This window comes from Pelodiscus sinensis, chromosome 4 (genome assembly GCF_052426305.1).
Source record: "Pelodiscus sinensis isolate ZL-2025 chromosome 4, ASM5242630v1, whole genome shotgun sequence".
NCBI lineage: Eukaryota > Metazoa > Chordata > Testudines > Trionychidae > Pelodiscus > Pelodiscus sinensis.
Window position 1 is genome coordinate 2,401,704 of NC_143055.1, and position 23,474 is coordinate 2,425,177.

General features: G+C 65.5%; 1 protein-coding gene across 2 annotated transcripts; it reads right to left on the reverse strand.

The window, feature by feature from the left end:
• Positions 1 to 2,280: 2,280 nt before the first annotated feature.
• CDC25B (cell division cycle 25B) lies at positions 2,281 to 23,172 on the reverse strand. Of its 2 annotated transcripts, none has more exons than XM_075931093.2 (16): positions 22,892 to 23,172; positions 19,184 to 19,311; positions 18,112 to 18,163; positions 13,767 to 13,808; positions 13,242 to 13,275; positions 12,684 to 12,791; positions 12,131 to 12,250; positions 11,500 to 11,634; positions 10,942 to 11,016; positions 10,158 to 10,334; positions 8,401 to 8,496; positions 7,786 to 7,848; positions 6,978 to 7,076; positions 6,590 to 6,723; positions 5,691 to 5,802; positions 2,281 to 5,059 (listed from the first exon to the last, which is right to left on the reverse strand). In XM_075931093.2, exons 1-16 carry the CDS (start codon positions 23,062 to 23,064, stop codon positions 4,922 to 4,924), a joined length of 1,686 nt encoding a protein of 561 aa, XP_075787208.2. In that variant the 5' UTR covers positions 23,065 to 23,172; the 3' UTR covers positions 2,281 to 4,921. The 2 variants fall into 2 exon arrangements, with proteins under 2 accessions (XP_075787208.2, XP_075787209.2); XM_075931094.2 differs by having other exon boundaries at positions 13,242 to 13,278; positions 22,892 to 23,171.
• Between the last annotated feature and the right edge of the window lie 302 nt (positions 23,173 to 23,474).

A 23,474-nucleotide genomic window follows, 5' to 3' on the forward strand; every position in this document is an offset into this window, starting at 1 on the left:
TCCCCCCACCCGAGTGTAGGGGAGGGAAACTGAGGCACAGCATGAGTCAGGGCTTGCCCAGGCTCACACACACACGGGGAGGCTGTCACAGAGCAGGGAACTGACGGCAGATCTGCTGCATTCCGGGCCTGCCTGCAAGCAGACCTCCCGTGTCCCCTAGCAGAAGGGCGACGCGGAAGCCGAGGGTGCAGGAGACAGCAGGGCCCAGAGGAAGCACTGGTGAGCTCTCAGGCTGGCCAGGATCAGGTCCCGGAGGCCTGGAAGCACAGCTCAGCTGGCACCGAGCGCCGTACCCGCTCTGGGGTGGGCAGGGGGGTTGCTGTGTCCGGAGGCCACCTCATGCCGGGCTGGGCGGGCGCTGGAGGAGGAATCGGGGGGAGAGGGCAGTTTGCATGATCCCAACAGTGCAGCAAGAGCCACTCGGTCCCAGTGCAAAACCCTCCCAACTGACCCCCAATGCGCAGCAGGGCACGGAGCCCCCAGAGCCCACCCGGGAACGACAGCCTCCCGAAACCCCCCCCGTACAGTGCTGGGAAGGAGGCCAGGCCAAAGCCGCAGCACCCCCCTGCCCAGCACGGGGGCAGGGTCCTGAGCCACACACAGAAGGCACCCATGTGCCAGCATTGCACTAAAGGTTGAGCGACTGCGGCACGGCCAGCTCCCCGAGCCGTCCTGGAGCACTGGGTTAAGGCAGGGCAGCCACAGAACAGTTTAATGTGATTGGACAGTGCGTGCCTCAGTTTCCCATCTCACCATCGGGGCAGGAGGCATCAGGGAGTTTGCAAAAGCCCCCTAAGAACCTCAGGAGAGCCCTATAGGCAGGCCCCAGATTCCCAGCTCTCCCACTTTTATAGGCAAGAGCATTTACTTAAACCGGGTGCTTCGCTCGGTGCTGGAATGCAGCAGCCTCTGGGGTGGAACCCAGCCACACAGCACCACTGCCGCCTTGCGCATCTGGCCACCAGCAACCCAGCGTCTTCGCCCAGCCCCGTTTCCGAGCCTCCAGCTGTGCCGAGCCCTGGCAGGAAGCGCTGACCCACAAGCGGCTCTGCCAGGTTTATTTTAAACTCGGCGGCCACGTGAGCAGTCTGCGAAAGGCCTGCCAGCCCTGCCGTGCACGTGCGGGCGTGCTCACGTGGGCAGCAGGGCCGAGCTTTCCCAGACATGGGCACGTCGCTTCCGCCCAGCGCCCTGGGGAGCGGCGGGAGCTTCAGTTTTCTCACCGCTCGGAGGAAGCCAAAACCACGTGAAATCCTGGCCCAGTTGGCTGCGGCTGCCGGAGGCACGGCCAGGGAATGGAGAAGCAGTTGGCTGCGGCTGTGATTTAAACAGTTCAAAGCCACTCCAGCGCTGGGATTTAAACAGAGCTGCCTCCCCTGGGCAGGAAGGCCCCCCGCCCCCACACCGACAGCCTTGAATCCAAGCGTCTGCCCGGAGGCAGTCACTCCACGCCGCCCGGGCAGGTGCACAGCCGGGTGAAAGAGCCCCGCTCTCGGAGAACAGGCCGGTGCAGGGGGCTAGATCTGCTCTGAAAGACACAGGGCCCCGGCCGAGCCGCGAGGGCGACGGTTCCTGCAGCCCCCCTGGGCTTGGCCCTGTCTGCAGGGAACGTGCACCCAGCTGGATACACGGCCATGCAGCCTTAGCGGGGCTGAGACCCTCCTCCAGACTCGGGGCCAGGGTGGATTAGCGGCTGCACACGGGGCCGTCCCGCGTGCAAGGGGAGAGTTAGGCACGTGCTAGTCACACAATTGTAGCCTGGAATCGGTGCAGGTGCCCCGTGCCGGGCCCTTTGCAAATCCCCCTTAACGGGACGGCCTAATGGCCCAGGATCCTAGTCCCTGGGGGCCCTGCCCATCCAGAGAAGTGGACAGGGCTGGATGGGGATGGCAAAGCAACTTAGAACCTTCCCCCAGCTCCGCCTGCCTCCCTGCAGCCATGGCCAGGACTCCCCGGGCAGAAATATCCCGCCGGCAGGCTTGTGCCACGGCTCGCACTAGTGCCACGAGTGTGAAATGCTCCCAGCAGGGCCTTACTGCAGCAAGCTCCTCCGGGCCTGTGCAGCAGGGCTGGCTCCAGGCGGTAGCTCCCCCACTGCCGCGGTGCCGATTTGCTGCCGGTAGCCCAGGGGCTGACTTGGCAGAGCGGGTCCACGGGGAGCCCAATTCCCCTGGGACGAAGCCAGCAGAGTCAGGGGCCTCACAGAGCGGAGGCGACACGCCAGGAGCCCGCGCGGCGCCAATGGAAGCTCAAAGACGCTGGAGACGGCCATTGCTCAAGACCTTTTGACCCGGCCGTTTATTTTTGGCTCGGTTACACGTCCCTGCTGAGACCGGCCACCTTTCCCATAGCCCCCATACCGCACAAAGGGGAGTACATCTTGTCACACACACGTACAAGCAATGAAACAGCTCGCCGCCCTCCAACCGGCTCCCCAACGCACCCCGCCCCCAGCTGGGCAGAGCTCTCCCTGGGAAAGGCAGGCGCCAGCCCAGCGCGCTGCCGTCCAGCGTCACTTCGGCCGGGGTGGAAAGTCCACTACGTGGGCCGAGCTGGCTTAAAGCTCAAGTAGCTGCCACTGAAGTCCAGGGCGTGGCTCCATGCAGGCCAGAAAAGAGCAGCTCAGAATCCAGGCCGCCGCGGGAGCTACCAGTGGGGCAGGGGGTTACTCCTGTCGCGTCCCTGAGGGGCTGGGATTTGAGCAGCGGTAACGAAGGACCCTGGCACGCATTCGAAACGGGGGGTCATAAATACACAGCGAAGAGAAGCCTCAGGGCCCTCCCCACACCTGGCTCCACACACACAAAATCACTTACAAATATTTGGAAATAGCATCATTAAAAAGACACCACCTGGTCCATCGTTAAAAGCAACGGCCGGTTCCTCTTCCCGGGTTCAGAACTCAGCGGGCACCCGCCTGCTTCCGACGCCAGCGCAGCCACCCGCTGTACCCCAGCGCCAGGAGCAGCGGGTCCCGACGCAGGCTCCACGCGGCCGCTCGGGCCTTGCTCTTGCGGTGCAAATTAGGCTTAAGTGCTTTTACCACATTGCTGCCGGCTGAGCCCCACTTTCTAGCCGGCTTGGAACCTCGCCTGTGGTCACCTTCGCTCAGGAAGGGTGATGGGGCCGCACAGCACGGCCCTAGCTGCCAGGAACGGGCACGGGACCCGTGACGGAAGAGTGGCGATTCCGACAGGCGCCGGAATTTGGTTGCACCGGGCTAGGTCACAGGAGTTACTACCCGGGGGATGCACCCGGGCAATACCCTGGAGTCTGGTCAACCGTTTCAGTGCGTCTCCACCCCCAGAGCAACGCCCTGGTGAATCGGGCGCCCACGTCCCAATGTCCACAGAGAACGTGGGCGTTTGCACTAGGAGCCCCCTCGTGCACTAGTGCAACGCCCGGTCGGTAGCTGTGGAAGGTCAGATACCGCAGGGGTGGGCAGCAGCCTCAAACCCTAAAACAGGCAGAGGGAGACACTCGTCTGCATTGAAGCGGGTGCAATTCTGCACGGACCCACAGGGCTCACTGGGGCCGCACTGGGTCTCACACCATGAAGAGGGGGTGCAGGCCCGGAGCCAAGCCAAGGCAGCCCCACCTCCCCAGCCCCTGCAGCCTCCTGGCTGAGCCCTGCCACGCAGAGAGGGCGCAGAGCCAGCCCGGAGGCTTCTCCACTCGAGCCTGGCGTCTGCCTCCCCCACACAGGCCCCCCAAGTCACTTCACACACCAGGGCCGCGGCCCAGAAAGGGGGGTCTAGGGACCGAGGGTCCCGAGCAGCCTGGCTGCAGGGGGTCGCCAGGACACCGGGGCTATTTAAGATCGCTCAGCACGGCCTGTGCACATCTCCGTGCAGGTGGGGGTCAGATTCTTAGGACCTAAGCATCCTCCAGCCTGACGCCAGCGGCCCAGCGAGACACCAGGCGCAGGCAGCTGAAGGCGGGGGCGGGGGGGAGGAAGCTGGCAATCGCATGGGGCCGGGGAAGGGGAGATCAGCCAGCAGGAGAGCACAGGGCAGCTAACAATGGGTCACATTTCCAGCTCCCGGTGACAAATCTCCCACTCAAGCCCAAGCGAACGCGGAGCCGGATCGGGGCCTTGGCTCCGGCGCTGCGGCTGGCAGGAGAGGGGATGTGAAGAGGCTCTGGTTCCTCAGCCTCACAGCTGCTTTCAGCGCTTAATTTGGCAAATCCTGGAGCTTTTCTCCAGTCCCTGAGACCTTCCTTCCCTTGTAGCCTCACCCAGGACCCTTCCTGCTCTTGGCCACGAGTGAAATCGTGCAGGTAGGACTGCAAGGGCAAAGCCGAAACCTCCCTGGCGAGACAGCGAGCTCCCTGCACCCCACGGCCCAGGCGGCCGATCTCGCATCCGTTTCAGATGCACACGCCTTGTTTAACCCTTTCAGAGCCTGGAGGCACCATGGCGAGGGGACACCCCCCGCCTACAGCCACGGGCGGATGCTCGCTCCCAGCCATCGGCCCGGACAACAGTCCCCACTGGAAACCCAGACTGGGGTCGCTTTAAGCTGCTCCGTCCAGCATCCCGGAAACCTCCAGCCGAGAGCTTCGGGGGCCCTCCAAAGCCTCATTCGCGCAACCTCACGCAGATCTGGGTCGGTGTCAGAGCGACAAGTCCGCCTGGTAGGAGCTTCACAGCGTGGAGATGGGTCTAGCCCAGGGGGCTGGGAAGCCTTGGAGTGTGGCTCAGTTCTATCATCCCGGGAGGTGCGTGCGGTTCCAGCAGGCGCGCGAGTTCCTCGGTCCCGTGGCTTCCTCCCTGGGAGTGGCTGGATCTGCAACCGTGCCCCAAGAAACTGGCTCAGCAGACGGGTCTCCCCTTGGGAAGCAGCCGCGACCTGGCAGCAAGGCGCGTCAAGTCTCTTCCATGCACGTGATTCCCCCCCCCCCAGTCCCCCTGCACCCCTCAGAAGTTCATGCGGCTGTAGAGCTCCCGCCGGCTCTTCTCTCCCGCCCACGTGCGGCTCTTCTGGCGGAACTTGCGCAGGTCCTCTTTGAAGTCCTCGTGGTGCATGGGCCGGTAGTCCTGAGGTTCACAGTGTGCCTGGGGACAGATGTGGGGCGCGCGTTACCGGGCGCCAGCGACAGGCTGGCCAACAGCCTCGGCCCTCCCAGCCCGGATGCGGCTGCAGCCCCTCGGGACAGCCGGTGGTTACCTGCTCACGGGCGGCCACAGCCGGGTCTAACACCGGTCACCCCGCCAGAGGCCGGACACCGCCCCAAGCTTTCCCGATCGCCAGGGGCCCAGGCACCGCAGCCCCATCTTCCGACCCTTTCACGGGCTAATCAACAAGCCCCAGAGACGCCGGCTCCTTTGCTGGCTTCCCGCGGCCACCTGGAAATCACCCTCTTCGGTTTGTAAACGTGCCAGGACTCAGTCACCGCCCTGCCTGCTCACAAGGCCTCTCCAGCTGCCCCCTCGCCCCCCCACGCCCGTTCCTACATGGCAGCACCCTGTCTCTGGGCCACGAGCCCCTTCCTGCGCTCCGGGTCCCTTACTGCGCGGTCACGCCGCGCCCGGCCCTAGACTCCGCAATGGCTCAGCGGCTGCCTGTTCACCCAGACCCTGGGAACGCCCGGCGTCCAGGGCACGACGGACCCCCGGGTGCTCCCAGCAGAGCGAGGGCAGCGTGTGCGGGACGGACGGACGGACACCCGCTCCCGCCGTGACTTACTTGGTACTGCGGGAAGAATTCTTTGTATCCTCCTTTCAAGATGTACAGTTCGGGGTAGTGCAGATTGGGGTACTCGTTGCAGGCCCGATCCTTCTCCCTGACAAACCGGCACCTTCGGGGGCCAGAAGCACAGGAGGTGAGAGCGCATCGGACCTGGCTGAACTTCCCGGTGGGGTCGCGTTGAATGCCGTGGGGTGTGGGGCCCACTCCTCAGCTGGCTGCTCTGAAGTCAGAGCTGGACCAGCGTCCAGTGGGCTACGGGTCTGGCCCACAGGTTCCCACAGCACCTCTGACCCCAAATACACTCTGGCAGAGAAATGCAGCCCCCTCTGGGGGGGAGCGTGACAGCGCAGCACAAAGCCGTCCCTGCTCCCTCTCTCGGCTACCGGCAGCAACGCTCCTGCTCTAGGCTGAGTGAGGAGGCGCCGGCCCACGCGAAGACTGGCCGGCCGCGGAAGCTGCGCTCGGGTTCACCCCGGCCAGGCGTGGCTGTCGGCTCCGATTCTGTTCCCACAGAGCTCGAGCGGCGACTGAGTCCAGACCACGAGAACCCCGAGCGCCCAGGCCACGAGCCGAGGGACACAGAGCCCCCTGGACACCTCGACCCCGTGGGAAATGCCCTTGGGCCTTGCTCTGGACAAGTCTCATGGGGACCCAACGGCTCGGAGCTGGATTCCCTGCTTTGGGCACGAGGGAGCTGCCGCGTGGTGGGATGGCACCAGCCCGCCGGGGCTCTTTGAGCCATTCCTGCCTGGTACAGTCAGGGCCCTTCAGCAGCCTCCTGCAACGACGTTCTGTGCAGCCCTTCCACGTAACCCTCGGCACGGCAGCCCCGCCCCCGGGGCCGGCAAACGGGCTGGGAGGGCGTCTAGCACCCGCGCGGCTCGGGCCCCACTTACATCCTGGGCCCCCTCTCCGAGGAGAATTCACAGTGGAAGATCAGGATCACCCGCTTCTGCCCGTCGAGCGGCACGATGGGGTCCCTCAGCAGGAAATCCTCCACGTCCTGCTCCAGCGGCAGGTTCACGGCCCCCTGCAGGGAAGGGCGTCGCGGCGTCAGGAGAGACCCTCCCCGCCCCCGCTGGCCCAGCCGCGCAGGAGGGGAGAAGCTACGCGGGCCCAGACACACGCGGGCCCCGACTCCCCGCGCCACGTCGCCCTGGCCCGCCGGCCCGTCCCACCCTCTGCACCCGCCACAGGCCTACAGCTGTGGGTTGTGGGGTGCCCGGGCAGCGCCAGGCCCCTGCAGCCCCCCGCGAGCGTCGGGAACAGAACCGGGGTCCTGACCTTGATGTGGCCTCCCTCGTACTCGTAGGGATACCGGCAGTCCACGATCACGCAGCTCTCGATGAGGCTGCTGAAGTGGCCGTTCAGCACCGCCACCATCTGCACAGGAGAGAAGGGGGCGCAGGGTTGCAGGACGCAGAACGGAGCCGTCCCACCCGCCGCTGGACACCCAGGGCCTGGCCCCTCTGCCTCCGCGCAGGCTCCCCCGTTGGGACTCGGCGCCGGGCGGCACAATCAGGCTCTAGCCCAGGACGGGCCCGAGGAGGGCGGTGTGGGGAAGGGAGGGAGCTGAGCACGAGAGGGGGGGTAATGGCTGCTCAGGGACGTTTGGTAAAGACCACTGCAAACAACGGGGCGCACCCACCCACCCACCCACGCCAGAACCCTCTGCCCCATCCCAGCCCTCGAGCTGCACGACCCGCCCCGCCCCTTCCTGCAGGCCGCACAGAGAAGTCAGGGTACGTCTACACTAGCTCGTTAGTCTGAGCGAGGTAGGGTAATTAGGGCAAGCAGAGTAGGTAGCTCGAATTAAAGATCCTAATTTGAACTACTGTTACTCCTCATTCCACGAGCCGCGGGCACGGAATTCGGACTAAGGGGGATTTAAAAATGGCGGCGCCCAGGAACATGCATATTTAAATCCCAGGCTTCATCTGCAACTCCGCTTGCCCTAATTACCCTACCTCGCTCAGACTAACGAGCTAGTGTAGACGTACCCTCAGAGAGAAAGCGAGAAATCAGCGCGTCCGTCGCTTTCACTGCCACGTGGAAAACCCGCGGCCCTAGTCCTGGCCGGCCGCCTCCTTACCATTTCTGGGGAGATGTATTTCAAGTCCTGGTGCTTCCCTTCCACCGTCTGCAGGAGATAAGCCTACAACAAAGAGACCCGGGTTAAGCTCTTCCCTCGGGGCAATGGTTCCTATGATAAATACCATCTCAGAGACCAAAACTTTACCATTTTCGGGGGAGGAGGGGTAAAGAAGGGCTCGTGCTGCTTTGCCGCTCCAAGGCAGACGGGTGTTTTAAACCAAGCCTGCAGGGTCTGAACCCCCAAAGCGGGGCCAATTCCCCCCTCCCTTACATTATCAGCTGGGCAATCGGGGCAGAGCTGGCTTGCGCTGGCCATTCCGATCAGGCAGCTGTTATCCAGGTGGCAGGGGTGCCCAGGAAGCCGCAAGCCCCGGGCTGTGGATTCTCTTGTCTTGTGTGTGAAATGCCGGGTGCAATCACCACATTTCACCCCCCTTGGGAGACTCGTCTGTTTCACATTCCATGTCTAGTCAATGTCACCGCCCGGCCCATGCAAGCACAGGAAGCTATGGTTTCCAATACAGCCCGGGAGGGTACCAATGGCTAGTGGGGGGAGGGGGTTGATTTTGGTATCTTTAGTACCAAGAGGTTTTGCTTTCCCCGCCCCCAATACCTTCGAGAAGTCCCCGATGAGTTCCCGGTGATCGCTATCCAGGATGCTTTCGATCACATCGTGGCAGAGGGATTTGGAGCGCAACAGCCTGGATTTCTAGGAGGAAACCGAGACTGGGTGTCAGAGCCGCACTGGAGAGCCTTCTGCAGAGCCTCTGGGCTGGGAACCCAGGAGGCAGGTCTGTGGTCCGGGCAGGGTGTCGGACGCGCTGATCAGGGTGAGCTCATACTCCAAGGCCAGGAGGGAAGCCGGTCGGGCCTCCTGCTGAGGACAGGCCCCGCAGCTATTCCTAGAGCCGAGCTTTCAGAACCCAGCCAGCCTCGAACCAGGGCCAGTCAGTGCTGGAGAACCCCCGGGACCCTTGTCCAAGCAGAGCGAAGCGGCATGGAGATCCGGCACTAGATGAGCAGTCTCTGCCCAGCGGCGTGGTGAATTCCGTTTGGTCCAGACGGGGTTTTATCACCCAGGAGGAACCAAAACTCAAGAGGCAAGAAACCTGCAGCCTTTAAAAATCAGTGGGTCTGGATGCCCCGCCTCCACTGCCTTGAACTTGTGCAATTCCTCGTGCAACACGAGCAAGACACGCCGACAGCGACAGGAGTGCCCCCTCCCCACTCTGCCGGGCTGCCAAGAACCTGCCTCATGGGGGCTGCCACAGCCCTCAACAGAGCTCGGCTCACGTGTAGACCTCAGCCACCCCACTCTCCTGGCAGTTACGTGCCCACCCGCAGGAGCCCGGTGCCCGGGGCTGTCAGGGGGGACAGGCTGGTGCACAGGCGGGCTCGGGCATGGGAGATCTCCAAGCGCCCAGCCACAGTGTGGGCGGTAGGGTCGGTGGCCGGCCAAGGGCGGGAGATCTCCAAGCGCACAGCCACAGTGTGGGCGGTAGGGTCGGTGGCCGGCCGAGGGCGGGAGATCTCCAAGCGCACAGCCACAGTGTGGGCGGTAGGGTCGGTGGCCGGCCAAGGGCGGGAGATCTCCAAGCGCCCAGCCACAGTGTGGGCGGTAGGGTCGGTGGCCGGCCGAGGGTGGGAGATCTCCAAGCACACAGCCATAGTGTGGGCGGTAGGGTCGGTGGCTGGCCAAGGGCGGGAGATCTCCAAGCACACAGCCACAGTGTGGGCGGTAGGGTCGGTGGCCGGCCGAGGGCGGGAGATCTCCAAGCGCACAGCCACAGTGTGGGCGGTAGGGTCGGTGGCCGGCCGAGGGCGGGAGATCTCCAAGCACACAGCCACAGTGTGGGCGGTAGGGTCGGTGGCCGGCCAAGGGCGGGAGATCTCCAAGCGCCCAGCCACAGTGTGGGCGGTAGGGTCGGTGGCCGGCCAAGGGCGGGAGATCTCCAAGCGCACAGCCACAGTGTGGGCGGTAGGGTCGGTGGCCGGCCGAGGGCGGGAGATCTCCAAGCGCACAGCCACAGTGTGGGCGGTAGGGTCGGTGGCCGGCCAAGGGCGGGAGATCTCCAAGCGCCCAGCCACAGTGTGGGCGGTAGGGTCGGTGGCCGGCCGAGGGTGGGAGATCTCCAAGCACACAGCCATAGTGTGGGCGGTAGGGTCGGTGGCCGGCCGAGGGCGGGAGATCTCCAAGCGCACAGCCACAGTGTGGGCGGTAGGGTCGGTGGCCGGCCGAGGGCGGGAGATCTCCAAGCACACCCCCAAGGGGTATTCAGCCGCCAGCCCTCCCTGGGCAGGAAGGCTCCGGAGCCAAGGAACGGAGGGAGAGGCAGACTCCCCGGCTCCGTCAGTCGCTATGGCACCTACCGGCTCCTCCACCGGCTCCGCCAGCGGGCTGCCCGCCAAGCTCTTCCGCCTCTTGGGTTTGACCGGAGTGTCCCTGTCCTGCGGCCGCTCCAGGCGCTTCAGGATGGGCCGGATCACGCTGCTGGGCATGGAGGGCGACCGGAAGAGCTGGCGACACTTGCCGTGTCTCCCCGACCTCTGCGCAGGGGAGAACAGCCGGCGCTTAGCGCCTCGGCCTGGCCTTTCCCGCAGCCGGGGCACAGAGGCAGGGCAGCAGCCTGGCCGCCCCCGTGGAGACCCCAAGGGTGGCAGGCTGACCCCCGCATGCTGATCTTGGCTTCGCCCTCGGCTGGGGAGACGCTGAAAGGCTGGATTGGGCACCCAGCCCCCCCGTGAGGCGGCGTGACTCCCATTTGGTGTCGGGGGCTCAGACCCCAGCGTGCCCCTTCGCGCCCACTGACCAGCTGCCTCGGGGCCAGCTGGGCCTGCCCAGACAGCCTGGGGCTGCACCCCCAACACAGGCCTCCCCGACTGTGGGGTCAAATCCCTCCGGGGTGCAGAAAACGAGGCCCCACAGTAGCCTGGGAGATCCCAGCGCGTCACCGGCCACCCCGACCCCCGCGCCTTCCCTCCAGGTCTGCGGCAGGCCAGGCTGGCAGCGAGCTCGGGTCACCCCACCCCATCACAGGGGCAGGGGTGTTTCAGCACAAGGGGGGCCCCCAACTCCAGGCTGCCCTGTCCAGACCTTTCCCCGCCCGCAAGCTCCCTCGGCGAGGCCCCGAGCCTGCGCCCGGCCCCCACGTACCACGTCCGCGCCTTCCTTCTTCACCAGCGGGGCCGTCAGCAGGTTCTCCATGCCGGGCGGCACGGGCGCGTCGCTCTGGGGAAGAGGCGGCGGGGTCAGAGCGCGGGCACCGGACGGCAGATTCCCACCAGCCCCCTCCCGAGACGGGCGCTGGCAAATCGCACGCTGCCAAGGGGCTGCAGGCGCCACACGGCCCCTGCGTCTCTGGCTCTCAGCAGGGGCCAGGTGTCGGCGCGCTGGCTGCATTTCGCCCCATTCACATCCCCTGGAGAGCGCCCAGCTGCAGGAGAGGCACCGAGAGGCCGTCTGGATGAGCGTGGTGGATCCCCAGCCAGACCAGGGAAGAGACCAGCACCCCCTGCCCGAGGGAGGCTGGGAAGAAGCGAGGGGCAGGGTGGCTGGGACTGAGCCAGGGGGTGGGACCCCCGCAGGCCTTTCGGCGCAGCCGGGGGCTTAGCTCTGAAGCCCGTGCCCTCCAAGCTACGAGCCGGCGGCCCAGAGGGGCGGGCGGGACGCGTGGCATGAGCTGGCCGGCGAGGGAAGAGCCGCGCACGGTACCTTCAGCTCCTCCTCGTCCAGGATCTCCATGAAGCCATCCTCCTCGTCGGTCAGGGAGCAGGCGAGGGAGGCGCGGCGCAGGCACCCCGGGCTCTCCGCCACCACCCCCAGGTTCTCCTTCTCGGGGGTGCCGTACTGCGGAGCACACAGCGAAGGGGCGGGGTTAGGTGCCGCCGGGGCCGCAGACAGAGGGGGAGGCGTCTGGCCGTGGGAGCAGCCTCGGCATTTGGCCCTGAGGGGGTCTCCTCCGGGGGCGAACCCCCAGGAAATGCAAAGAGACAGCTGCCGAGCGAGCGGGTGCAGCCGGAGCACGGGACGGCCCCTGGCTGGTACCTGCCACTCGCGGACACTGCGCCCTGCCCCAGAAGCAGCTGCATTTCCCGGGCGGTCCCTGCACATACATTGCCCCGGCCCATGGGGCAGCCTGGGTCCCACCCCGCTGGCTAAGGTGGCAGTGCTGAGATGCCACGGGTGCAGATCCCGGGCACCGGCATCACCAGCCGCCCAGCAGGTGTCTAAGTGCAGCTGGGCCCACGGGCAGCGGCGCCACCTTTTGCCACACTTCCGGCCAGGGCCAGGCACACGCCCGCCACCCTAGCCCGGCCCCTCCCCTGCCCAGGCCCTCTCTCACCATAAGGTTCGGGGCGGAGTTTGGCCTCTGTGCAAAAGGGTCCTTCTCGCCGCCCCCATCGCAGGGGTGAAGCCGGCTGTGGCTCGTGGGCCGGCGCGGGATCTTAAACACAAACCCAGCCTGCCAAGGCAAAGGGGCCGGACGTTACCCGACTGGAGACGGGCACCTCTGCCCCCCGGCCCTGGGCGCCAGCCACTCGCCGGCCGCCTCTGGGCAGGACACAGCCCTGGGCGAGCGGGCACGGCTGGGTCACCGGCTCCCCCCGGGCAGGGCGCGACGGCTCTGCGAGGACAGCGCCTGGGGGTGGCCGGCGAGCCCAGGGTCCCGCCGGCTGCGCTGCCAAGCACAAGTCAGGCTGAGCACGAAGGGGCTGACGCAGCTGGAGCCAAGAGGCCCGGGGTCGTGGCATTCAGGCAGGGTCTCCGGGCATGTCCCCATGGGGCGGCCCTGAGGAAGGGGCCGTACCGCGCACGCCCGCCCTGCCCCGAGAGGTGGGGCTGGGACCTCTCCTGGAACCCGCTCCCCAGCCCAGCCCGTCGCCGCCGCGACTCACGTTCTCCTGGCTCCCTCTCCGCCGCGGGGGCCGCGCCTGCTCCGGGCCATTGAACTCCCTGGCGTTGGAAATGGTTTTCAGGGCAGGGCTGGTGCCCAGGAGTGTCTCCTGGAAGAGAGGGACAGTCAGACCCACTGCCCAGCCTGCTCCTGCCACTGCGCAGCCCCCTGACTGGGTCACTCCCCCTGGAGCACCCGGCACTGGACGCCGCTGGCTGGACCCTGGGTCTGACCCCGCTCTGATGCCTCGCCAAGGTTTGCCACCAGTGGGTCCCCTGCATCCCCACCTCAGCGCAGCGTCTGGGGACTCAGAGCCCAGCAGGGACGCCTCTCGCCCAGAGGCAGGAAAAGGGGGGGCAGCACGTTGCTGCTTCTCCTGCCCCACAGGGATGCACTGCACCCCCCAAACCTGAACCCCTCCCCTCGGAACAGCAGCCGTGGGCCCCTCCCAGGCCAGATCTCTGTGGGCAGCACCCTACAGCCAGCACTCTGGGCCCGGGGTGGACACCGGCGCCTCCAGCCAGGCAGTCAGATCCGCCGCGGGGAGACGGGGACTCACCGGCAGGGAGTGGATCCTCCGGACGGGGAATTTGCTGCTAAAAAGACAAAGCAGAGACAGGTGTTAGTGGCAACCGGGGACACACCCGGCGCACACGGGCTGCTGAGCCGCCCTGCCGCCCCGCATCCACCCCACCCCGAAAGCGGCACTGGAGCCCGACCCGAAGGTCCTGCAGGAGCTGACCAGGGCGGGCGACCCCCAGCTCACCAGGGACCCTCCCGCAATGCCCGAGGGAGGGCAGGGAAGCGCAGGAAGGGCGAGGATTGGCTGCTCCCACGGCCAGACGCCAATCAAGGCTGCTCTGTGCCATCCCAGCGGCGCAAGGGGCTCTAGGAACAGGCTCGGGCGGTCTGTGAGCAGGGCGGCAGGCCGGGGCCTCCAAGCGGGGAGAACCGGGCTCCGGAGGGCGGCGGGTCCGCTCTCCCACAGCGGGGCCCAGCGTTCCGGCCTCCCCCTGCAGCGCCCGACGGACGGGGAGACGCGGTGGAGGGCGAGCCCCCGAGGGATCGAGGCGGGTGCACTTACTCCGAGACGATTCTCGCCGATCCCAGGATGGCTCTCTCGAAGCTGCAGGAGACAGGGAAGGCGCCGGTTACGCTCCCGGCCCAGTCCTGCCACCCTCCCTCCCAGCGGAGCAGCTCCCTCCGCAAGCAGGGCCCAGCGCGGGCTCCGTGCGGCCGGTCACTGGCCATCTGGCCCGACGCGGCGCCACAGCCGGTGAAAGGAGCAGGGGCCGCGCGTCTCCGGTCACTCGGAACAGCTCCACAAAGCAACGGACAAGCCATCTGCTCCGCGTCTCGGCGTCCCGCCCCGCCCCTCGTCCCTCCCCACGCTGCCTGCCCCGCAGGCCAGCCAGGGACCCTGCCCTAGTGAGGGAGGGCACAGGCGGACGCCTGGCTGCTAGCTCCAGGTCCTACGGCTACGGAGCCGGCAGGGCGCTGAGCACCCAGGGAGTTCAGATGGGGCCGGGGGAGATACCAAGAGCTGGATGCAAACTGTTTATATGGGAAAAACAATCCAGCCAAGCGGCCCCAAATCGGGCACCCTAAAAACAGAGGCCCCCGGAATTCGAGGCTGCTCTGTAAATGTTTGGCACGAATGCCACGGTTCTTGGATCCCCCCACCCAGCCCTGCTAGCAAGAAGGGGCCAGGAAGGGAACCGCGAGGGCGCCGGCCCCGTGTGGGGCTGAGCCCTGCCTGAACCCGGCCCTGGCCAGGCCGACCCCTCGCGTGGGCAGGCTCTGAGAGGGACGCGGCCCCCCTCCATGCAGGCGCCACTCGCCGTAACGAGCGCGGGTTAATTAGACGCCCTCTGACGGGCAGGGTGGTCCGGGGAGGCGGCGCGGCTCCCGCTCGGAGACGTTACCGCCAAGCGTGGCGGGAGGGGCCCCTCGAGCCAGCCCCGGCAAAGCGCCTTTGTGAGGCCGGCTGGGGGGGGGGGGGATTTCTATAGCAACCGGCCTGGCGGCTGCTTTGCACCTGTGTGCAAATGGGCACCATGGGGGGGGGGGGGCCCTCAGGCAGCTCCTGTCAGATCAAGGCCCCAGGCGGGGGGGGGGGGGAGGGGGAGTGTGGCAGCACAATGGGGGGGGCAGCCAGTCAGCACGGCGAGTGAAGGGCCCCCCATGCCAGCCAGAGGGAAGAACAGGCCCAGCCCCAATTAATTCAGCTGGGGGGGGGGAGCCTTTGGACTCTCCCTTGTGGAATCCAGCCCCCCGCCTCCCCACCCCCCATCTCCTGGGAGCCTGCGGGCGGGGGGGGCGGGGGGAATGCAGGCCCGTGGCCAGCGCCGCCCCAAGCGCCATCTGCTCAGCTCCACCCCCAGGCAGCACATTCTCCAGCACCACGTCTGTCGGGCGCCTCGGAGCAGGTGCCAGAGGGACGGGGGCGTGGAGCCCCGGGGGCCTGGCTCGGCCAGACGCAGCCGCTGCTTTGTGTGTGGCAGCTCGGTCAAAGGGGGCACCGGGGCCCCCAAGGGCCCAGCGGGACCCGCTCACCCAGTACGGCCGCAGCCACCGGGCCAGGGAGCCACACGCCCCCTCGCTGCTACGGCCCCGCACGGCCCCCCCCCCGCACGGCCCCCCCTCGCTGCTACGGCCCCCCCCTCGCTGCTACGGCCCCGCACGGCCCCCCCTCGCTGCTACGGCCCCCCCCTCGCTGCTACGGCCCCGCACGGCCCCCCCTCGCTGCTACGGCCCCCCCTCGCTGCTACGGCCCCGCACGGCCCCCCCTCGCTGCTACGGCCCCGCACGGCCCCCCTCCCCGCACGGCCCCCCCTCGCTGCTACGGCCCCACACGGCCCCCCCTCGCTGCTACGGCCCCGCACGGCCCCCCTCCCCGCACGGCCCCCCCTCGCTGCTACGGCCCCACACGGCCCCCCCTCGCTGCTACGGCCCCCCCCTCGCTGCTACGGCCCCCCCCCTCGCTGCTACGGCCCTGCACGGCCCCCCCCCCTCGCTGCTACGGCCCCGCACGGCCCCCCCTCCCCGTACGGCCCCCCACTCGCTGCTACAGCCCCCCCCTCGCTGCTACGGCCCCGCACGGCCCCCCCTCGCTGCTACGCCCCCCCCTCGCTGCTACGGCCCCACACGGCCCCCCCTCGCTGCTACGGCCCCCCCTCGCTGCTACGGCCCCCCCCTCGCTACTACGGCCCCGCACGGCCCCCCCCTCGCTGCTACGGCCCCCCCCTCGCTGCTACGGCCCTCACCCCTGCGCCCAAGCGGGGAGCCCAGGGACTGGCAGGGGAAAAGCAGCTACTGCACATGGACACCAGCGTGGCCCTGGGCCGGTGGCCCCGTTGGGCCCCTCTTTGCCACGGCTCCCGCCCCCCAGCTCTGCCTGCGGCCCAGCCCGTGGGGTCTGCTCCGCACAACAGACTGTCTAGGTGGACCTCCGTCACCAGGGTGGGAAAATCCACCCGCGAGCAGCACAGGCACACCCATCTCGCCTCCCGGCGGGCTGCGCCGCGGGGAACTTCTCCCGCCAACCGCCAGCTAACGGAGCTCCCCGGGCAGAGCCCGTCTTCCTGAAAATACTGCAGCGGCCCAGCTGCACCCATGCGGCCTCTCCCGCGGGGGCCAGCTGAGCTTGGAGACTGCCGGCCGCCCCTTTCCTGCCCGGGGAGGGGTTCCTCCGTCGCTGCCGTGAACCCACCTCTCCAGGAGGCAGGAACTGGCGAGATGGGAGAATTCTTCCGCCCACCTAGCAGCGTCTACGCCAGGCCTTAGGCTGGCTTAGCTACATCCCTAGGGATGTAAAGGGTTACCTGGTAGCCTTATTGGCATGCTTACCAGGTAATAGGGATGTTAATGGTTAACTGGTTAACCGGTGGGGGCTGGGACAGTCCATCCTGCCCACAGGACCCCCGTCCTTTAGGGTTAGCCAGTTAAATTGGGTAGATAAAAATCGATGATTTTGAAAACAAAAAACAGATTTAAGTTAAATCCGATTTTTTTTAAATAAAATGCTTTGAGGAAAAATCCTCTCTAAAGATAGATTTTCATTAAGATAAGTTATAGCGCGAAGATTTCATCATGGAATAGGGGGTTTACGTTCTATCGTATGAGACAATCTATTCATGGCATGTTTAAGAAAAGTTTTGTAAAGGAGTTCCAATCGTTCACGGATTAGGGACCCAATCTTGTGGGGTTCTAGAGGCTATTGATTATTTAGGTTAATCTTTCTATCTCCCCAATGGGACTCAGTCTAGAAGGTACCACTGGAGATGCTGAGTTTTGCAGCTCTCCAACGGTAGATTTGTGTCTCCAGAGATAACATGCTTGTTAACAGCAAAAATGTTTTGAAAGACAGAAAGCTCATCCTTTTCGTCCTGCAAATTTGTGTTCACAGAATCAAGCCCTTCCCTCTCTGGAAGTGCAAAGTTTCAAAAAGTTCCAAGAATAGAGGACTGTTGGGGGTGGAACAGATTGGACAAGGAGAAGTCTGGAGATCAATGTGCAAAGAGCGGGACAGGCAGTAGAAACAAAAGTGAAACTGTTTGAGTAGCATATTCCAGAAGTCTGAGGTCTTTCTGAGTGCAGCCTTCACTGATCTGAGACCTACCCTCCCGTTCTCTCACTGGAATGCACTTTTACGTAGAAAACCATGATTCAATCGAGTCTTCCTGACTAGTGCTTTAAATCCATTTATTGTTTAACTAGTTAATTTTTAAAATTGGTATTTACATCCCTGTACATCACACAGGGCATGACATTTCACAACTGAATTAGTCACTGCTACTGCATTGGGCTCAATCCATTCCACCCTGCTGGTATTTTCAGATTCTCTTAAAGTCTTAAATCCACTGCTATTCCTTTCCTCCTCCCGCGCTTTCTCCCCTCCCCCGCAAATGGATTAAGCTCAGCTATGAAGCATCTTTGGGAAAGTAGATCCAATTATAGCTTCCCTTTATACTGGAGGACAGGAGTCGTTTCACGCCACGACTAAAATGCAGCTACCTCTGGGGGGGCGGGGAGCTTTACAACAGCACACAGCAACACGGCACGCTAAGGTTTGGGGCAGGACTTGATAGAAGGGGGACCAGAGGGAGGCAGAATGGAATTATTTCAGAACAGGGGTTGCAAAAAGACTTTGTAGACCAGCTTCACATTCACCTCGGATTTGCCAACGGGCATCCCCAACAGCAAAGCACCAGTCTCGAGGCTCCCACCCCACTTCTGGCAGCATCTGGGTTTTACGTGAGTGTCTCCATCCAAGATGCCAGGATCACAGCCCAAGCCACGTGGCCCTCGAACACCCTTAAACCTCCAGCTAAACCAAAGCTGCCTCTTTTCCAGTGGTCAAATGGCTCCCAGCCCGCCCCACCTCCCCTCCCTGCTCCGACAGGCCTAGTGACAAGGAAATAACTTACACATCTTCAAAGGGCTCTGGGTCCAGGTGTCCAGGCGAGTCCAGCCCAATGCCTGTGCAAATGAAACACCCGTGGCTCAGTCCCTAGCAAGGCGGCGGGTGCAACCCCCCGGCTTCCTTCGCGAACGCGGCAGCGCTCGGGGAGAGAAGGCAGAGGCCAGGTCTCTGCTCCCCACAAGCCACGGGGGAGACGAATGTAACGTTCATTGCAATCGGGGGAAGCTGAAGCCGCTCCTCCCCTGGGCAGCGCCTGGCTTCCTGGATCCCAACCCACTCCCAATTCCCCCGGGGCCAAGGGGAGTGGATTTAACTGCACCTCCCAACCTCAACCCCCTGGGGAAAAATGCTTTCCCCCTCCTCTGGAGATGCCCAACAACACATGCAAACCTGCCCCATTTCCTCCCCCCTCCCAACACATGGACCCCCCCTCCCCCCGCCCACTCCAGCTGCCGGCAGCATTCCACATGGATGGTTTAAACATCGCTGGGCCCTTTGGAGCAGATTTTAAGCCAGGGGAAGGGAGTCACTCCACTCAGATCATGTCTAGTGATAATAGTGTCAACAAAACCCAGCCCAGGGGCCATTAACTGTTCACGCTTATCCAGGCCTGCTAATTCAATCAGGCAAGGGCTGGGTTCCTGGGCACCTTTCCCCTCCATTGGGGAGATGGGGGGGGGGGGGGTTGCCCGTCTTCCCGGGGACCCTGGCAATGCTCCGACTATAGGAGGCCCTGGGGGGGCTCCGGAGGGGACGCACAGGCTCGCCCCAGAGAGAGGGCCCCCACGGAAGTGTCTCTTTAGCAGAGATGGGCTGCAGCCCCACAGCCGGGATCTGGTGACCCCGGAGAGAGCCCGGTTCCCAGGACGGCAGCGGCCGACCGCTCTGCCCAGAGCCAGTCCCTCCCCAGGCAGGCCAGCTGCAGAGGGGGGATGCGGCCCAGAGACACGGGAGACCTCCCCCCGCCTCCCCACACGCTCCAGAAGTCAACTGTGGAGCCCTGGCCCTGCGCAAGCCTCCAGAGACAAAAGCCAAGGGGGCGGCCCCATCCCCATCCCCCAGTGACCGGCACTGACCTGAATCCAGAGACTCGGACCACCCAGAGTCCTGCGACGACTCCGAGGAGATGGAGTCCTGCGACCGCGAGGACCACTCGCTCCTGAAGTTGATCCCCAGCTTTTTCCTCTTGGGGGTGTCACACTCACTGGAGGGGGGGGCAGAGAACACCCGTCAGCAGCTGGCGAGCCAAGCAGGAGGCACCGTGACCCGACCAGGCGGAGGCAGGGCGGCTCGGCTCAGCACGCCTGCTTTCTCTTACGCCAAGCCTGGCACGGACGGATCCGGGGCAAGTCTCTCACCCCTAAATTCTTAGCTGCCCCCCAACGTGGGGGCACCCAGGGCTTGGCTGTGAGAGGTGCCTGGGGGGGGGGGGGGCAATAAAACAAAGCAAAAAGAAAACCAAAAAAAACCCAAACGGGCCCCGAATGGCCCCAGCATTGGATGCCAGCCCTCCCCCATCCTCCCATCAGTTAAAGGGGCAGGAAAGGCTTGCAGCCGTGCCAGGCTCTTTCCTGTCGAGCCGCAGAGCTCGGGGCAGAGGCGCTGGAGACGGGGAAGCTTGAAAGGATCCCAGGGGCTTAGCGATGTTCCTCCTGCTTTACTTTACAACCCGGGGCAGGACCCTTATCTCCTCGGCCAGATAGGGGAAGGGGAGGACCAGAGAGGAAGCGAATTTGCTCCAAGCCAAGCGGGAGCCGGGCTCTGCGGCCGCACTTCCCTGCCAGAGGACTGAAGTAACTGCACGGCCTGGCCGCCACGGAGCGGGACGCTGGTTTGCACCGCGTGAAGGGGCCAGCCCAGCATTCCTACAGCATGGCCGGAAAGGCCACACGAGGCCTGCCCAGCTCTGGCGGCAGGGCACGGCACGGCACGGCTCGGAGAGCACGGCACGGCACGGCACGGCTCTGGCTCGGAGAGCACGGCACGGCACGGCACGGCACGGCACGGCTCTGGCTCGGAGAGCACGGCACGGCACGGCACGGCACGGCACGGCTCTGGCTCGGAGAGCACGGCACGGCACGGCACGGCTCTGGCTCGGAGAGCACGGCACGGCACGGCACGGCACACCTTGGGCTCCGTTAATTAGGGGAGGCGGATTTTCAGAACCGGCCCACAAGCCTCGGCTGCTGCAGTGGCTGGCTGAGCCCGGCGGTGTGGTTCTGGCGGAGCAGGGTGTTTTGGGGGGCGGAGGAGATGCAATAAGGCCGCCCCGGGAGGAGCAGGATACTCGGGCCTTGAGAAAATGTCTCCCAGCCCCTCACCCTTACTGGCCTCTGCCCGAGCAGCCGGCACTAAGCGTTACAGGCTTCCTCTTGCCACACAGGCCAGAGGCAGCTGCCCACGGCTCCGTACAGGCCACGTGCTGGGACACAGCACTCGGGCTGCAGGGAAAGACCCCCTAGCTCTTCCCTGAGACGTACGCCCGCCAGCCTCCTGGGCAAGCCAGAACGCACCCACCGCTGAGCAGCCCCCCCACCCAGGGCAGACCCCGCAGCACCCACATCCTGCCACCGCAGGCTCAGTCTGGGAGGGCCAGATCTGGGGGGGGGGGGGGGGGGAGATTCAAGGAATTGGCTTCACAGGATTTGGCCCCACGGGGGAGAGAGAGGGGGGCTGTGCATGGTACGTGGGGGTCAGGATCCAGCTCACTGGGCCGTGATCAAGGGGTCCATAAGCAATAGTCAGCTTCAGCCGAGCCAGGATTTCACCCCTGCCGTTCCTGCCCCCTGCCCCACCCCAGGTAGGTGCAAAACCAGCTCTGCAGCCAGGGGCAGGATTCTGCCCCCCCACCGGCTGGAGAAGAGCCAAAGCTGCGTGGAAACCAGAACATTCCTCTGACCAGCTCCTCTGGGGACCCAGCTTGCCTGGGCTGCCCCTGGGGTCTTTGCACTGGCGCTTGGGGGGGGGGGGAGGAGCAGGATTGGGCCCCTTCCAAAGAGAAGCAAACAGGCAACATGAAGCAGGGCTGGGCTGGAGCACAGGTAGCAGTTCTCCCCCTCCAACACCCACTGGGGCCGCCCAGCTCCTCCTGCCCCTTGCACGGGAAGCACCCTGTATTACACCCGGGCGGTCTCCCATCCCAGTGCTAGCTAGGCCCGACCCTGCTTAGCTTCCGCGATCAGACGCGCTCTGGGCGGCATGGCCATAGGCAATAACAGAGTGCACCGGTCCCGGCCAGGCCCTGCCCCGGGGCTGGGGAGCAGCCGGCCCGCAGGGGACTCCCGGCCGGCATTGCACCCCCAGGGAGGCGCCCCGCTGCTCGCCCCCCGGGGCAGGTGGGGCTGAGGCAGCCCGGCCCCAAGGCTGTTCCGGAAGCCTCTGTCCGGGAGCCGGGCCCGCTGCCCCCCCCGCCCCCCGGGCCTGCCCCGCTGGGGATCGGGGCTGCGGCCGCGCTTGGACATTTTACAGGCTGGGTTGCTAATCGTGGAGCCCCTGAATGGATCTATGCAGCCCAGCCCCCCTCCATTATCACCCCCCCCCCCGGGCCGAGACAGCTTCCGCCCCACACCGCCATAGTCTGCACGGGATACACACACACAGAGAGCACGCAATGCACCCCCCACACACACACACACAGCACGCAATGCACCCCCACCACACACACACACACACACACACACACACCACGCAATGCACCCCCACCCCACCCACACACACACACAGAGCACGCAATGCACCCCCCCCACACACACACACACCACGCAATGCACCCCCCCCCCACCCCACACACACACACACACACACACACACACCACGCAATGCACCCCCACCCCACCCCACACACACACACAGAGCACGCAATGCACCCCCACCCCACCCACCCCCCCACACACACATACACAGCACGCAATGCACCCCCCCACACATACACAGCACGCAATGCACCCCGATCTCTCACACACACAGAGCACGCAATGCACCCCGATCTCTCACACACACAGAGCACGCAATGCACCCCGATCTCTCACACACACGCGCGCGCGCAACGCAATGCACCCCCCCATCACACGCGCGACGCAATGCACCCCCCATCACACACACAGCGCGCAATGCACCCCCCCTCACACACACACGCAGAGCGAGCAGGCAATGCACCCCCCTCACACACACACACGCACACACAGAGCGAGCAGGCAATGCACCCCCCTCACGCACACACAGAGCGAGCAGGCAATGCACCCCCCTCACACACACACACGCACACACAGAGCGAGCAGGCAATGCACCCCCCTCACACACACACACACACACACAGAGCGAGCAGGCAATGCACCCCCCTCACACACACACACACACACACAGAGCAAGCAGGCAATGCACCCCCCCACACACACACACAGCGATCAGGCAATGCACCCCCCTCACACACACACACACACACACACACAGAGCGAGCAGGCAATGCACCCCCCTCACCCACCCACCCACACACACACACACAGAGCGAGCAGGCAGTGCACCCCCCATCACACACACACACACAGGCAGAGCGAGCAGGCAATGCACCCCCCCCCCCACACACACACAGAGCGAGCAGGCAGTGCACCCCCCATCACACACACACACACAGGCAGAGCGAGCAGGCAATGCACCCCCCCCCTCACACACACACACACGCACAGAGCGAGCAGGCAGTGCACCCCCATCACACACACACACACACACAGGCAGAGCGAGCAGGCAATGCACCCCCCCCCCTCACCCGGGCACGCAGCGGCTCTCACCTTCCCAGGCCGGCCAGGCTGTTGAGATCGAGGGCCAGGGTGGTGACCGGAGACATGACCCCGGCCGCCGGCGGCAGGAGGCCACCGGGGAGCCCCGGCAGCCGGGACGGCCTCGCAGCTGCGCTCCTGCCGCGGGACGGGCTGCAGCCGCCCGGGGCCCCCGCGTCCTCCATGCGGAGCGGAGCCGGCGGAGCGCGGGGCCGGGCTGGCGCGGGATGCTCCGATGGGGATGCGGGGCCGGGCCCCTCTCTCCGCCCGCGCCTGGCCCGAGTCAGCGCCCCCCCCCCCCCCCCGGGCCCTGTATTTATATTCGAAAAATAACACGGGCGGCCGGCAAGCGGCCAACCAATGGGGCGGGCCGCCCGGCAGAGCCAGCCCCGCGGGGAGGGGACAGCCCGGAGCCCCGCCGGGGGGGGCACCAGCCGTGCGGTGCGGGGAGGGAGGAGCGAAAGGCAGCGGGATGTAGGGGGGGGCTGCACGCTTGGGGCGCCCTCCAATAGGGGAGCCACCTCTCCCCCTCCCAGGGCCCCCATCTCCCCCCCTCACCCCACGCCTTCTCCACGCCCCTTCCTGGGGGGGGCAC

Excerpts from the sequence above, each read along its gene's own strand:
- CDC25B (XM_075931094.2), bottom strand. The coding sequence starts at position 23,064 with ATGGAGGACGCGGGGGCCCCGGGCGGCTGCAGCCCGTCCCGCGGCAGG. Across the intron at positions 11,017-11,499 it reads TGGACGAGGAGGAGCTGAAG|AGCGACGCGCCCGTGCCGCC; the intron begins GTACCGTGCGCG and ends CCTCTTCCCCAG. Across the intron at positions 5,803-6,589 it reads TCGGAGAGGGGGCCCAGGAT|GTGCCGGTTTGTCAGGGAGA; the intron begins GTAAGTGGGGCC and ends TGGCCCCCGAAG.